This window comes from Corapipo altera, unplaced genomic scaffold, assembly GCF_003945725.1.
Source record: "Corapipo altera isolate COAL_440 unplaced genomic scaffold, ASM394572v1 55, whole genome shotgun sequence".
NCBI classification, from domain to species: Eukaryota; Metazoa; Chordata; class Aves; order Passeriformes; family Pipridae; genus Corapipo; species Corapipo altera.
In genome coordinates, this window is record NW_020884882.1 from 12,332,205 (window position 1) to 12,347,839 (window position 15,635).

A 15,635-nucleotide genomic window follows, 5' to 3' on the forward strand; every position below is an offset into this window, starting at 1 on the left:
GCCGATTCTGTCAGCTAGTCGAGTAAGAAGTTTTGAATATTTTCCTGGTAAAAAAAGATCTTCCATACTTTTGTTTGCAGCAGATACAAATTGCTTATTTCTTATAGTCTGTATCAAAACACCATCAGCAGACTTGACCTTAAACACGAGTCTTGGGTTTTAAAATCTTCTACAACTGTAGCTGAAGACCTTTTAATAGTTAAGTTCCATTATTTATTCCTACAAATGGGAATTTATTTTAACTGAGTTAAAACTAAACCAACACACAAACTCTAGCTGACAGTTATAGGCCTTTTAGTTCCATATTTATTCCTTCAAATATACCACACAATATATCTTAAGCAGTGAAATACACTATGTTTAAAAAAAACAAACCCAAACAATATCTCACTTCCCAGTTCTTTCAAGGCTACAAAATTTTGATCAATACACTGTAGGGGCAATTTACTGTTTTATACCACTGCACCATATACTCACTTTTCAGAATGAGTGAGAACTGTTGTTGCAACTGTAAAGGTTTATGGAATTCAACTTCAAATAAAATAAAGTAAAAAAAGCCACATGAAATATGCACCTCCACTGTTGTTTACTAAAGCCAGACTGCCTGTTCTGGTGGATGATTATTACTATTCCTAATATCTATGATTCTTTGAAACGAGATGCCTAACTAACTAAATGGTTCTCTTCATATACCCAAAAAATACAGAAAAAAAATTGAGGGCTTGGTTATAAAAGGAGCTCACAATATTATCATTAGGATTTCTACTGTTAAATTCTTTACAAAAATTAGACTCATGCAGTTGAAAGGGTGGCCAAGAGCTTGGAAAGTGTCTTTAAAAACTCGAAAGGAGTGAAACAGGTCACCACTTCTGCTCAGAAGGCCACATTACTGAAAATGAGGCCACACTGCCTGTTGCAAACCAAGCCTGGGGAAGACAATATGAAGTTACTTGCTCAACTGCATTTTTCCTTTGAAGCAATTACTCAAATTCACTGCAGTTCACTGCCCAGAAGAGTAACACTCCAGAAGAGCTTAACTCAGAAGTCTACAGTTTAAAACAATCAAAGGATTTTTTTATTACTATATTATGTGTTTGTGTCACTGTTTAATTCTAGTTCATGCAAACAAAACGAGTGCTTAGTTAAATCTTCCCCTGAATACTTTCCCATAGTCGAAGGAAAAGCCAATTCCTCTTGTCACATTACACGGTTCTTTTTAACAGGAGCCACTGCAAAGCACAGATAGGACGGCAGGAATCACAGTGCATCACAGCAGGAAACATAAAGATGGTGACAAACATCAAAGAAATAAAGGGAAGAGTTTTTCTAAACTAGGAACATGTCAATTTTAGAGAAGGAAGCTATTTTAACTCAAATGCTAAAGAAGGTATATTTAGTCATCTCATCCATTTTATTTAAGAGAAACTACTTTTCTTCCATCACCAGGCAGCAGTGATTATTCTAATGCAACATAATAAAGCAAGGATATAAAGCACAGATTACCTACCTGAAGATAACAAAGCACACTAAACTAATAGATGCCAGTTGACATCACTCATCTGTTGAGAAAGGCAGTCACCAATTACTAGCAGAACGATAATTTGTTTGTTTAATGATTATGCTAATTTACTGAACTGTCATTAGACAGATACACAGGTAGTATTGATGAGTTCCATAAGGCATTAAAAAGTATGGCTGAATAATTCCAAAACAAATTAAACCAGAGAATATTGTATGCTATTTAAAGGAATAATAAAAGCCTGACAGGGAGCAAATCCTTTGGATTTGCTGCAGCAGCAAACTTGACCTGGGAATTCACCCCCAAGGGCCTTGGACCCTCCTAACAGAGGTGAGGGACTGAACCCACCTGGTGTGCAATGCCAGAGCTCTTCAAACCCTGCAGAGGTGTTAACACAGCTCTGCTCCACCAGGGAGAGAACCGGTGTCCAGGTGAGGCACCAGTTCTGCCCAGCCCACGGGGCAGAGGCTGAAGGACTCGGATTAGGACACTGGAGAACACAGTCCATTGCATTTTCCACCCACCCACCCACCCACTGCACCTTCCTGCTATTGGTACTAATAAATTCTAACCTATCCACGGCAATAGGGCAGTAAAAGCTGGTTCATCTGCAGGTTTAGTGCCCTGCAAAATGGCCCTGAAACCAAAAGCAACTATTAAACTTTCAACTCGCAATTTCTCTTGGCTTGTGTTGGGGCTGCATCTAGTTTCTCTTTTTATCTCTTAATAATTTTAAGTTCCTAAATTAAGAAGGAAAGAGAAATTGGTTTTTCACTCAAGAAAGGAATCACTGTAAGCAATATCTGTCAATTTGTAATCATTTATTCATACACAATTTAAATGAGAAGCAATATTAAGTTTTCCTTCAAATTTCAGGTCTTGCCAAAGGAGTTTTATTTCAATAATATCATAGAAATGAATGGAAATTTGTATCAAATAAACACCTATAAAATACTCTCTACATGATATGGCTATATAAGCCACATTTCTGCTTTTTAAGAAGAAAATACAAAGTCAGACATAAGAGACTGCAGCAGGGTGCATTTTTAGGCAGAGTAGGAAGGTCTGACATTTATGTGTAATACAGGACAGTTCAAAGTAACAAGATCCTGCAGAAACCAATTATAAAAAGAACAGTTTCAGCCTCAACCTGAACAGCCTACCCAGAATGTTAAAATTAACCTGGGAGAGTGAATGATTTAACTAAAGAAATAAGCCTACTAGATTTGACCCCAAAGTCAAGTCATGAATCAAACTCCCTCACTCTCCCCCGATTTCCTCACTGAAGTGGGTGAACCTTCCCAAAACTCACTCACAAGCTGAACTGTCAACTTTCCTAGGTAATTGAATCTAAAAATATGTGTCTCTATTCAAGCTTTTTAAGATGAAAATTCAAATGCCATCCTGACTGGGGGGAATGAGCATTTCACTCACTCCCCACTACCTCAAAATTAACGTGAAATACTTGTGAGGATTTATCTCTTCCACCTTCAATACAACATTCTCTTCCACTAAAAAAATACATTAAACTGCAATGACATATTAATCAATATATATTAGAAAACATATAATGATAGTTCAACATCCCTCTTTATTTTTGATTCAAAGGTTTTTTTCCTCTCTCAGTGGTGGGATCCCTCAGCTGGAAAGGGGAACATCAGGAGTGTGTCCATCAGTTCTGAGGCAGCTGGGTGCTGTCAAGGTTTCCTTTGCATTATTTATCTCTTTCATAAAAGCCCACCTTCTAAATCCTTCCACAGTGGCTCCAACAGGAAGCAGCACAATTTTTCTGTGCTTTAACAGATTTCACAGAAACAGAAGAGGATTTCAGAAGACAGCACCAATCTCATTCACAATTCTGAAATTTAGATTTACAAAGCCATATAGATTGGATTAAAAAAAAAATAAATAAAAGAGTATCTATTCAGGAACCTTTGCCCTTAAGCTGAGCCACAACCATATGCACACAAAACCCACAAAGTTTTACAAACATCTCAGTTATGTCTTGGATATTTCACAGTATTGTAGATAAAACAGTAAGGATAGTAAATGTACTCAGAGAGGAAGCGTGACTGAAAATCCTGCCTGCAACCTTAACAAAATGTAATGACTCCCTTAACAGTTCTCCTGAACGTTCCTGCTACCTGTCTACTGCAAGAAACCCTTTTACTTCAAGGGTTCCCCAATGTTTGTCCTACGAAGTTCTTTTGATTTTATCTTCTACTCCTCCTTGTCCTTTTATAATCAGTCTGATTGCAAACTGATTGATCCCAGGCTTAACCTCTGCACTCCCTTGGAAATCATGTAGTGTGATGTGATGTTCCTAAACTGCAGAACTCAGTTGGGTCATTAGCTCCAGAAAGCACAAATGAAACTACACAATTCTGTTCCAATGTGCCTTTAAATCTCATTTATAAACTCAGCATTCTGATTTATCCTTCTGTTTACTTCTCATGCAAGGAAGCAGAGACAAGAATGAACTTGAAGCAAGTCCTTCACTCATTGCAGATTTAAAGTCTCCAGTAATGATTATACTCTATAGACTTATTTACAGCTTGCTTACACTCAGGGATTTTGACAGCTATTCTGTAAATACACTCTCCTACCCACTAAGCTCCATTGTAAACTACCAGGAACATGCACAGGGTCAGACTTGAGCTCCTTCTGTCATCCTTATTCTCCTTATCTCACAAAACCAGAATCTGAGCCCACATCCTTGCGTGCTACAAGGCAGATCCTAGCAGCCACCACCTGGATGATCTGTCTAGTGTCTGCAGGAAGATATGCTTTTGTGAGGGCTACAGTCCTCAAAAGTGAAAGAGGAGATGGTGGAAAGAATGTCCTCTTGAACACTAAGACCCTGACCTCACTCCTCCATTTCTCACACCTTGCCAGCCTATTGTTGAGCAGTTGTTCCAGTCAGGCTGCTACAGACTGACCTCCAAATTAAGCAGGACATCACCCTGACAACCCACATCCTGCTCCCCACCCATGGGAGTATTTAGGCTCCTATTTAAATACAAACAGCAAAATAAAATGTCTGCAAATTAACTGACAGCACACTTCTGGCATGAAGTTCTCAGATGCTTCCAGGTCAGTGTGTAAAGGCTTCCTGAGCAGAGCTGAGCACACTCCCACCCCACCAACCTTCACCGGAGCAGTGAATCATTGGCAACTTTGGAAAACCCAGCTGAAACACGGTAGATTCCTTATTCTACAGGATTACATCAAAACTGCCTGGTTTGAACAACGTGCCTGAGGTCACACCACAAACAGGATGTCACAAAACAAAGCTGCCTGTCCAAACACCAAGCTGCCAGTCCACTCAAAGGGGCAAACAGATGCCCTCCCTTATCACCTCAAAAATTGTTTGCAGTTTTTCCTTGCATTTTTAAACCAAAATTCAGCAGAATAAAACAGTATTAAAATGACTTATTGCACATGCACATGTGCCCAAGGAGCAAGCATGCCTACAGAAGCTTTACACCTCTTGAATTGATTTTCAGAGCCTTTTCTTGGGCAAAGGAAGAAGAACATGAACTCACAGATTCAATTTCTGCTTTTGTCAATGTGCTCACCATCGGAAGCTCTGTTTTGCATTAGTAATTAATTTTAGTCAAATTACGTTCATTTTGCTTTTTTCAACTTCAAAGCTTTAAGAGAAGCATACTTTCCTGACCTAAAAAGTAAGGCTTTGAAGTATCTGATGAAAATAAACTCAGTACCATACACACCTGCATAATTAGTTGCAGAGAATACCCTAAAATACATTCCCTGCCTTGGCCAGTGAAAGAAGAGTGTTGGTAATATGCACCACACATTCAAAAAGTGAAACGAGCCATCTTCTCCACATAAATCAGAAATATTCTTTTATTTTAAATATCTTCAGGGGAAATTCAATATATTTTGTTCTCATCTTAGAAGGGTGTTTAATTTCCTAATTTTTTTACAAGATTAAAACTATATTTTTATCCAACTATGAAGAAATGCTCAAAATAGTAAACGTAACCAGGAAAAAATAATTCTAAAACTCTTTTACCACCAAACACAAGACAAAGTACCCACTATCAATTTTTTGTGTACTGCATCCTAATTAGGCTTCCTGAATTGTTAGAAAACTCAAAGCATTGTCAATGGGTTGAACAGAAATGTTTCTTAATTCGTATCTCAAGTAATCATATCTATCAAAGAAGCATTTCACGCCTACCATACCCTGGAAGAATACTTTTTCAAGTGTTAGAAGTCACTGGTATTTTAAGAAAAATATCGTTAAAATGCCAATTTCGACAGTTTGAGCTCCATTTTTCATCACAGAGAAGCAAATGTAAAACATAACCACAGTTTTTTTCTGTTCCAGCTCTTTAACACTTGAAGTCAAATCATGATAATTTCCATGCTGCCAACTATGTCATCACAGATTATGACTTTTGAGCACTAAGCAGTATAACACTCCCAAGCAACAAAAATGCAAATGCCCAGGGCAGTAAAATAAAGAAATATAGAAAAGTATCTACAGAAACAGTTTCACTGCACACCTAAGTCATGGCTGGCTTATTAAACCAGTGTAGAATGAAGTATAACAGTTTCTATCCTGGAGGCAGCAAAAAAAAAAGACTGGTACCCATTTTTTGTTTCAATCTGAATGCTTCATACCTTTTATAATTAACAAGTCTTAGTTTTAATTAGACCATTTGCCTTAGACTGACGTGAAGCAAACTCTAGAGAAAAGATGGAAGAGACAGAGCTTTCAGTTGCTTGGGAAGAGCTGGGGGGAAACCAGAAACTACCCAGAATAATCGATGAAAATCGGCCCTTAATAGGAAGCCAAACATTAAGAACATTCTTCCTTCCTTTGCAAGTAATTTCTTTATTAATATTTCTCTATTATTGACACTGGAAATTCACCATGCTGCCACTCTGAAATCTCAAAGCAAGTTTAGGACACTACAAGAAGCATCATCTCATTATCAAAGACTGACCTTCCCCATCTGACAGACTGACACCTCTGTCATGTTTTTATCACCTTGGATAGACTGTGGGGCAGCTACAAGATTTTGGAACTGACCAAAATAATCTCCCCATTACCACTACACAGAATATTCCCTGAGAATACATGGAAAACATCCCACACACACAGAGGTTATGCACCAGAGGTTTCTACACTTGGTTGATGCCTTGATGTAAAAAGATCCATACAACTCCTAAAACCCAAATGTATATAGGCATCACATGGATCACAATTAAATTAAATGTAGCCTTAAAAAAAACCCCAAAACAGTGTGCATAGTTCTGAATGGCATGATAAACTTACTAAAACATATAGCCTGGTTACTTCCATGGAGATTGAGGAAAAATTTAATCCCATGGAATAGAAATTCCAAGCCCAAAGGATGACATTACTTTGCTGATTAAGGAAATCGGGACTATGCCCAGCCTTGTTTCTCGTGCCTTACTAAAGCCCATGCTGTATCCATGGAAATAACATCCACTGCTCTTCCCCAGCTTCCAAGGCAGACACCTCACCAGAGAGAGCTGCCAGGTCCCTGAGCAGTTCCCCCTTGTTTGCACACACGAGGTCCAGGACTGTCTCCTGTTTGTTGGCTCCTCAGTCATCTGCATTTGGAAGCTGTTATCAAAGCCCTCCAGAAACCTCCTGGATCTCTTGATTACTGGTGCCCTCCTGGGCTGTCAGTCCAGTAGATACTGCAGGGAACCAAGTCCTCTGTGAGGAGCAGGGCCTGCAAACATGAGGCTGTCTCCAGGTGTCTGAGGCTTCATCTGACTCTCGCTGGTGGAGCTGCGGAACATGTACAATAACACTGTCAGTAAAGATGGTCTGCCCACTAATCCTGACCCACAGGTTCTCAGATGTGTGATCAACCCTCCCTCGATGGAACTCCAGCATTCCAGCTGCTCTGGAATCGTGTTTAATCATTTCACACCACGTTTAAAGCAAGCTCTAAGTATCTGTTCCTCTACTTCCAAAATTTATGGCGTTACTTTAGACTATTTTAAATCTGAGCCATTTAACCGAAAAACAAATGAAACTCTGCATGAAAGAATTCAATTAAATAGATTCACTGTTTCCAATGTGTTTGCAGTGACAGAATTGAAGAAGCTAGAAGAGTTAAGAGAAAAATACACTTCTGATGCCATTTTCAGACCTTAAACAACTACTATGACGACAACAAAAGGGATGTGGTTGCCTTTAATAGCCCTTTCCTCTATAATTATCATAAGTAGATGTATTTTTTAACTATAACCATCATTGTTATCCATATTTGCACATATAACTCTTCCCATAAGTGGAAATTCCCTGACATTTTTATACCAATATTGTGTATGAACAACTTTTTTTTTTTCCTTTTTTTTGCACAAGGCAGTAACTGCTTTCTTGGCTGGCACAAAATTAGCAGATGTCAAATTAAACTGTTCTTTTGTCCACATATCCCTCAGAGGAAGATATCAAAAGAATGATGAAGTGTTTCATTAGTAATTTGTGTCTGGTTTTTAATTTGCAGCTTCATATTTTTCAGTCAAAAGTCTTGGACAAGCAGACAAACATACCAAGTATGATCAAAAATCTCGCTTTATTTTCCATTCCTCCTGACAATTCTTACAAAACTTTTACATCTCACAAAGAATTTAGGTGGACAAGAGCTAAGACATCAAAGATGAACTACAGTGTGAGTGATTCTATCTCCTCCTTACACAAACAGACTATTTTGCATGGCTTACATTCCTCAAAGTCTATCTACTCCTGCAATACCTTGTTGTTTTCCATCTTTCCCAGTTATTGTCTCCAAGAGCTTCCTTATTGCTCCAGAATCTTTATAAACACACTGTACAAATGCATGTTTAAAGTTGCTGCTAGTGATTCTTTCAAAATACTTACCCTTTTTCAGGCAAATAAAACACTTCCATGTATAATTAAATCATTAAAAAAAAAAAGATAACTCTTTTGTTCCAAACTAGATTGCTACCCAAGGTCATTATTTTGCCTGTTGCACCTTTCTTAAGGCAAAGATTAAATGCCCAGGCATTTTGTACACCTTCACTCTGTGTATGCAGAGAGCACACTGCAAAGTGGTAACATTTATAGTGTCTCTTGTGCAAACTAATTCAAATGATAAGGACATGCTTGCAACCTTTGGGCCTTCACTTGTAAACAACACAAATCTATACCTTTTTGGATTATGAAAAGCAGAAACCTAAAACCCAAATCATTTAGTATGCAGTAATACAAACGATAGTGGCAAATTTAAACTACTCTGCTCTCTGGGGCCAATCCATAAAGCCCTGTGCAACAAACCAAAATGCTTTTCAAAACATCCCCTGGGGCTGGAGTGTGGACCAAGATGCTGCTTTCCATCTCCTCAACTGGCTGCAGGCAGCATGCTCTGAGGAAAGGAACTTTTTCCTCAAAGCCATGTTGCTTGGAGTGTGATGGAAGTAATAATTTCCATAGCTGAAGAACAGTCTCTTTTAACTCAGGCAGATGATGTGACCCTTTTGCTGCTCTTTTAATATGTCTGATGCAGGCTGATTCTCATAAATTTAATTTTGTGGTAAAATAATAACGGAAACCAACACATCACACAGAAAGACTGAGGGGAAAAGGGAATACTAAGTCATCAGGTGTTTACAATACCTCAAATTCTGTAATGTTTTCTTGAGGCTTCAAAACAAAGGTACAGAACAAAGAGAAAGCAGAGGAGTTCTCAGGCCACCTCCTTCCTGGGAATGCTGCTGGTATCAATGGGGACCAGAGTGACAGTCACAGGCCACCCTCAGCCATTGCCTCCAGCTTTTCAGATGCTTTCACTGTCTAAGACACAGAAACCACACGGGAAGAAATTCTTGCTTGTGAGGGTGGTGAGGCCCTAACACAGGTTGCCCAGAGAAGCTGTGGCTGCCCCATCCCTGGAAGTGTCCAAGGCCACCCTGGATGGCATTTGGAGCAACCTGGTCCAACGGAAGATGTCCCTGCCAATGGCAGGAGGCTGGAACTGGATGGTCTTTCTAGGCCCTTCCAACCCAAACCAGTCTGTGATTCTGTGATGCACAAATTAAAGACAAACAGGGTAGATCGAAATTGGTCTGTCACCAAGTGCTACCCATGTGCAAGGGAAATAAACCCAAATGAATGATAATGAATCACTTACAAGACATTGAAAAAGCGCTTGTCTTAAATAAAACAGTCTTTGAGTGAAAAACCCCAACTCACATTCACGTCCAATGGGGTTTTGAGTGCCTAGAGCTTTATGATTTTGGATTCAAAGTTTATACACTCTCAGCTCAGCACAGAAATAAAATAAAATGTAATTCAATTTTGGGATATGTTCTTGTAGTTTAGGAAAACCTGTGAGCAAACAGAAAGAGACCAGATAGGTGACAGGAAGAAAAAAGCTCATGAGTAAATCTGTTCAACAAACAAGCACTTTTTAAACAAGCAAACAAACCAAACCAAGTGAAACTCAAGAACTTGCATTAACTGAATGTATTTTGTGCCATCAGTATAAAATGTTAACTGAAGATTTGAAAAAATGCTCCAACAAGTAAATGGAAAAATAGCAAGTATTTCAATTTCTTCACAATTAACATTTAGCCACTAATTATACAAGAACATCACCATCAGCATAACATCACAAACAAAATAAAACACCAGTCCTGGGTTTTCATTTTCATTACCATATTAAAGAAGGGCTTCAGCTCAGTTCAGAATGTGTTTTAAGTATCAATCATGCAACAGAGACTTCGAGAGCATAGCACAGCTCCACTATTAAGAAATTTTTCACAATAGTCAATCTTAACTTCTCTTCATTTCATGCCCACTCCTGCTGTGTTATCTAGTTAAAATAAGATCAATTGCCAGCTATTAATTATGTATCAATCTTTAATTACTAGTTCCAAAGTTACTGTCATAAGCAGTTGCACAGGTACCATGATTTCTGTCCTGTGTTTTATTAAAATGCTGTGGAAGAGGTTCACAAAGCTGAGTCACAGATGGCTAGAAACTGCTTTTCTCAGCTGAGAGTATTAAAGGAGGAAATTTTCTGGAGAAAATCCTTAGAGTATATGCTCAAAGCTGCAGATGATAGTCTCAAACATGCACAGAAAAATTGGACTGGCCAAGGCAATGATGAGCCAAACTACTCACTACAGGTGTTGTCAAGAGCAACAATAAAAATCTATCACTAAAAATCATCCCGGAACCATATCTGGGAGTGAGCCCCCAAAACAGGGAGGGAGAGAATCTCATCTCTAAGCATTAAATGAGTACATTTCCAATTTTTGCTGAAAATGAACCTTCCAAACAAGAGAGAAGATAATACAGCAGAGAAATGATCTACTTCTAAGAAACAAATAAACCCCAAGTGTTTCTAAACCCTCATCTCACTTTTCTGTATCCTCAGAAGAATCTCAGTATCTTCACACATTCTTCATAGCATCCCTGTTGGCAGTAAACAGTCAGAAAAACCAAATGAAAGGCCTTTTTTTTTTTCTTTTCAAAAAAAGGATAAAAAAAAGTGGCTACATACACTGACACTATTTCAGAGAAAAACAGGAGGAAACAGTCACTCAGATACCTGTAAAGAAAACACAGTTTGTCTACTGACACTTCATCTAGTTCCTCAGGAGGCAGATCAATAAAAAAACCCAAAAACATTTGCTTTTATATCAAAAACTTTAACCAATCCTAAATATACCCAAGCAAGGTATGGAGTCTTTGGGTAAAGTGTTTGGAATTTCAGATGGAGGGTCTGGAGGAAGGGTTTACTCATCCATAGCCAGGTTTAAGACCACAGGTGTCCCAGCTAATTCTCAATCTAATGTCATATTCATGAAGGCTGTCTCTTCTCATCTAATTAGCCCTATCCCCTGATTGTACCCCCAGGAGGTACAAAGGAAGGTAAATCAATGCAGCAAATTGCAGCTTTTCTACTTCAAGACAAAGCTGTGAATATCTGTGCCAGAGCCAGAACTGCTCCCAAAGTAGAAGTTCCACCAGCATAAAACTCACTGAAAAATTAACAAAACATGAATTTCAAAAAAATCACAGTCTGAGGTTATATTTACGTTTTCATTTCCTTCTTTCATCTCAAAATAGGATTCAATAACCATGTGTTTAATGGAACTGCCGGGGAGGAGTGGGCCAAACATCTGCTCCACTTTGGCATTTCAGTTTTGTCTAGAGTTTGAAGAGGGCTTTCCTGTCATTTGGTTGAGGTGCTTATAGAAAAAGCTGTTTGTGAAAGTCTGTAGGCTCATGTATTTCCTGCCTCTAAACGTAAAACCTTGAAAATTATAGCAAACCTGCCAACCAGGAAAAGCCAAACAGGGAAACAGTCCAAACATTCAAGAAATTTTCAAGAACTTCACACAAAACTAAGAAAAAAATAAGAATCTGGCATTGAAGTAGCTCCTGAAGTCATGAATTGAAAAGTTTTCAGTAATGTTTTGTGTTGCATGGAAAGTCAGCTACCACAGCTAATAAATTCTTAACAAAGACATAACTTTCTCTGTTTAATGTTAATGAGGCTTTATAGCCATCTAAAACTAGGAACTGAAGGCATCTGCAGGGAGCAACCTTGCACAGTTCCCTATTTCTAGTATCTATCTGCATTCAGCAGACTTTACAACAGGAATATTGTTTAATTCCATCTTCCTGCCCTTGCTTTTTTTTAAAATATTTTCAACATACACAGAATTTAGACGTGTTCTGGCAGGACTGAGGCTTGTTTGGAAGGCTGGGATAGGGTCCATAACACACCAGTCAACCTGCTCACTCTATTAGAATACCGGAGAGTTACCTTGAGCATTTTTTTTTTTATTATTCTGATTTAATTGTTCCTCATTTATATTCATCGCCGAATTCCACTGCATCTGAAGCTATTTTGAAAACACAGCATTCTCCCAAAGGGCCCAATCCAACTCCCATTCAAATAAACAGCCTTCAGTGGAGCCTATTTGTTGCCAGCCAACAAGATTGAATTCTGCAGCGGAGTGGTCCCTGGAGCGTTTGTCACAGCTCTTTACAAATATTGCTCCAGCAAGAGCAGGTCTAAATACGCTTGTCCACATGCTCTGCAGACAACTGAAATCTATCTTTTATCTTCTTAGAACACTTGGTCAGATTTAAACTCCAGAAGCACAAAGAACTGAATCTATCAAAAATACAAAAAAGCAAAAAGAGCGAAAAAAATGTTTAACAGCTTTAAAAGGTAAAGAGCCAAAGGGAAAGCAGAAGGATGATAAAATATTTTCATGCCATAGGATCAAGTACCATTTATTCCACCCCTAAAGTGAAATTATACAGGAAAACGTGTGGAGGGACAGATTATAAGGACAGCATACAATGAAATTTCTCAAAAAACTTGATCAACACAACTATGAACATCAACAGTTTTGAAACAATAGGAAATTTTGCAACAGATACAAAGTGTACAAACACCACTCCAATCGTATGTCATGAGGCAAGATTTTAAATCTCACCAAGTATCTCCTCACACACAGTTACCAAAACAACAAAGTTTACAGAGGAAGTAATTAAGAAATACCAGTCTTATAGAAGACCCTTATCTGTGAAAAGAACAATATGATGGGCTTTGAGGACAGGTTTTGATGGTTTATGGGAAATAAATAAAGTAACAGTGTAACTTATGGTCCGAGCCAAGGAGGGAATGATACAAATGAGAAAAACCTCTTTCAAAGGATCTTACCCTCAGATCCTTAATCCTACTTTGTAGCGCACAAATGCAGACTCTGGCTGAACAACTTGTTTGTAGTTTAAAGTCTAAGGCAGGGGAAGATTAGGAGATTGTTTAGATGGGAGTTCTATTACGTAACATTGCAAAACTTACGACCTTTCTACAGCAAAGTGGTTTACTTTGAAATTAAGAACTTGATTTGTTCTTAAACAGTATTGATGTGGCTCTTGAAAATAGCCTACTTGGAAAGCACAGATCTTGGGAGATGCTCTCAGTATCTGTCAGAGTTCAGAAACAGAATAATAAAATGTGATTTATAATACAAGTTCAACATCCCTAGTTCAAAAATAATGCACAAATAAAGATTTTTTTTTTTTTCTAAAGTTGGCCACATTGATATCCTAAGAATACTCTTGAGAATCTGAGCTGATACCCAGTGATTTCAGTGGGTAGTTTATAGGGTTACTCCACGCTTTGAGAGTCGATAGAATAGAGCATTAACTCCTAATTTCTACCTGTACCTCAAATCTCTACTGCAGCGCCAGACAAAGACAGGGCTTAAAACTGAGCTCAACCAAAACACCCTCTAAGCTGAGATGAGTCTGTCCAGGCAATGCTCCACACTCCAGTGTTTCCAGGCCCTCTATATCAAAGTCCTACAAGAACAGGGATGTTACCTCCAAGTTCCTTATTGTAGGATCAGACTCACATAAGTCATGATGGCAGGAATGCACCTTCAACCATACAGTGCATATGCACCAAACATTGTTGGGAGTGACAACACTGCTCACTGATATTAATAGATTTACATATGTGTATATATATATATACAGATAAATCTATGTATGCAGACATAACTGTGTATGTATACAGACACATAGAAACATCCTCTCCCTGTCTGTGTGTGTTTATATGAAATGGACACATCCTAAATCAACAAATTAATTTCACTGAATTGCTGAACAATATACCCAGCATTAAAATAGGAAAGTTGGGCACAAAAGACTTCAGATTTAAAATCAAGCGAGCTAACTTCCTTCAGGTTAAAAGACAAACCACACAGAAGCAGTTGTACCGCACAAATTAAGTTCAGCGCCAACATCCTACTTTATCCAGCAGCCATCCCACGCCACGCACCTGCAGCCACGAGCATTCCCAGTGGTGGCACCTGCACAGCACAACTCGGTTTGTTCCCTCCAGAGGCTTTTGTCTTGGGGAAAATACTTATGCTCAGAAACGTGGGCCAAAGCAGTTCCCATGCAGCTGCTGATGATGATAAAAACACGAACTAAAGGAGTTGGTTGCCAAAGGCACCAGAGCCGCCTGAAACGTGCACATCTCATTTCACCCCAGCGTGGCTGCTCTCGAGGTGAATAATGAACTCCTGCTACACCTCAGGAGAGCTCCTGAGCACGAGCCCTTCCAGGAGGCCCATTCGCTCTTTCCCACCACGCTGCTGAGGTCCAAGGCCATCGGGAATCCCGAGCTGTGACCGACTTTCCCGGTGGGCATCACTCCCCCCAGCCTGACTCCAGCCACCAGCACAGAGCCAAAGCCAACCCGAAACGTGTCGAGATAAACGGCGCTACTTCACGCACACCTGGTTGTGCTAATGAAATAACCGAGAGCAGTGTGAGCTGCAGGGCAGCTCAGATCTGGCGCTGCAGGTCACGCTTTGAGCTGCCCAGCCCTGACCCGGCGCATCTGCCGCAGCTTCGCCCCGACCCCGCGCAGCGCCGGAGGCTGGACTCGTCCTCCATCCAGCCCGGGCACCAGCAGCCCCAGCTCCGCCACGGCGGGAGGCGAGAGGTCCTTCCCGCTGCCAGACACGGGGGCGGAGGCTGCGAGCGGGGATCCCCGCCGGCCGCGGGCGGTGCGGGCACGGGGAGCGGGGCGGCTGCGGAGCGGAGGCTGCGGCGGCCGGGGCCGGTCTCACTCACCGGGAAGCCGCCCCGCAGGCGGGCGGATCGCAGAGCCAGGTCCCGCAGCACAACCCCCGCCTGCCCGGCCAGCGGAGCCGCCATCTTATCGCTGTCCCCGCCCTGCCCCGCGCCCCGGGCGGAAGCCCCGGCGGAGGGCGGAGAGGGAGCGGTGGGGCCGGGCCGGTGCGAGGGGTGTGGGGGGCTGCGGGATGGGGTCTGAGGGGTGCGGGGTCTGGGGCGGCGCGGGTGGCACCGTGGGGTGCTGGTGTGAGGGAAGGTGTGTTATCTCTCTTTGGAACCGCTGATGGAACTGGGCCTGTTCAGCCTCGAGAAGAGACGGCTGAGAAGGGACCTCACCGATGTATACGAGTACCTGAAGGGAGAGTGTCAAAGGATGGACCAGGCTCTGCTCGGTGGTGAGGGGGAATAGGACAAGAGGCAACAGGCAGAAACTGATGCACAGAAGTTCCACCTCAACATAAG

At 40.6% G+C, this 15,635-nt stretch overlaps 1 protein-coding gene across 2 annotated transcripts in view; it reads right to left on the reverse strand.

Annotated features, from left to right (window-relative positions):
- SUCLG2 (succinate-CoA ligase GDP-forming beta subunit) overlaps window positions 1-15,271 on the reverse strand; it is a 119,444-nt gene extending 104,173 nt beyond the window's left edge. The window contains exon 1 of one of the 2 annotated variants that reach the window (XM_027640666.1): window positions 15,171-15,271. In XM_027640666.1, the coding sequence (XP_027496467.1) occupies window positions 15,171-15,254 (84 nt within the window). In that variant the 5' untranslated portion in view covers window positions 15,255-15,271. The remainder of the gene's footprint in view (window positions 1-15,170) is intronic. The other variant, XM_027640667.1, reaches the window with a different exon arrangement.
- Window positions 15,272-15,635: the final 364 nt, after the last annotated feature.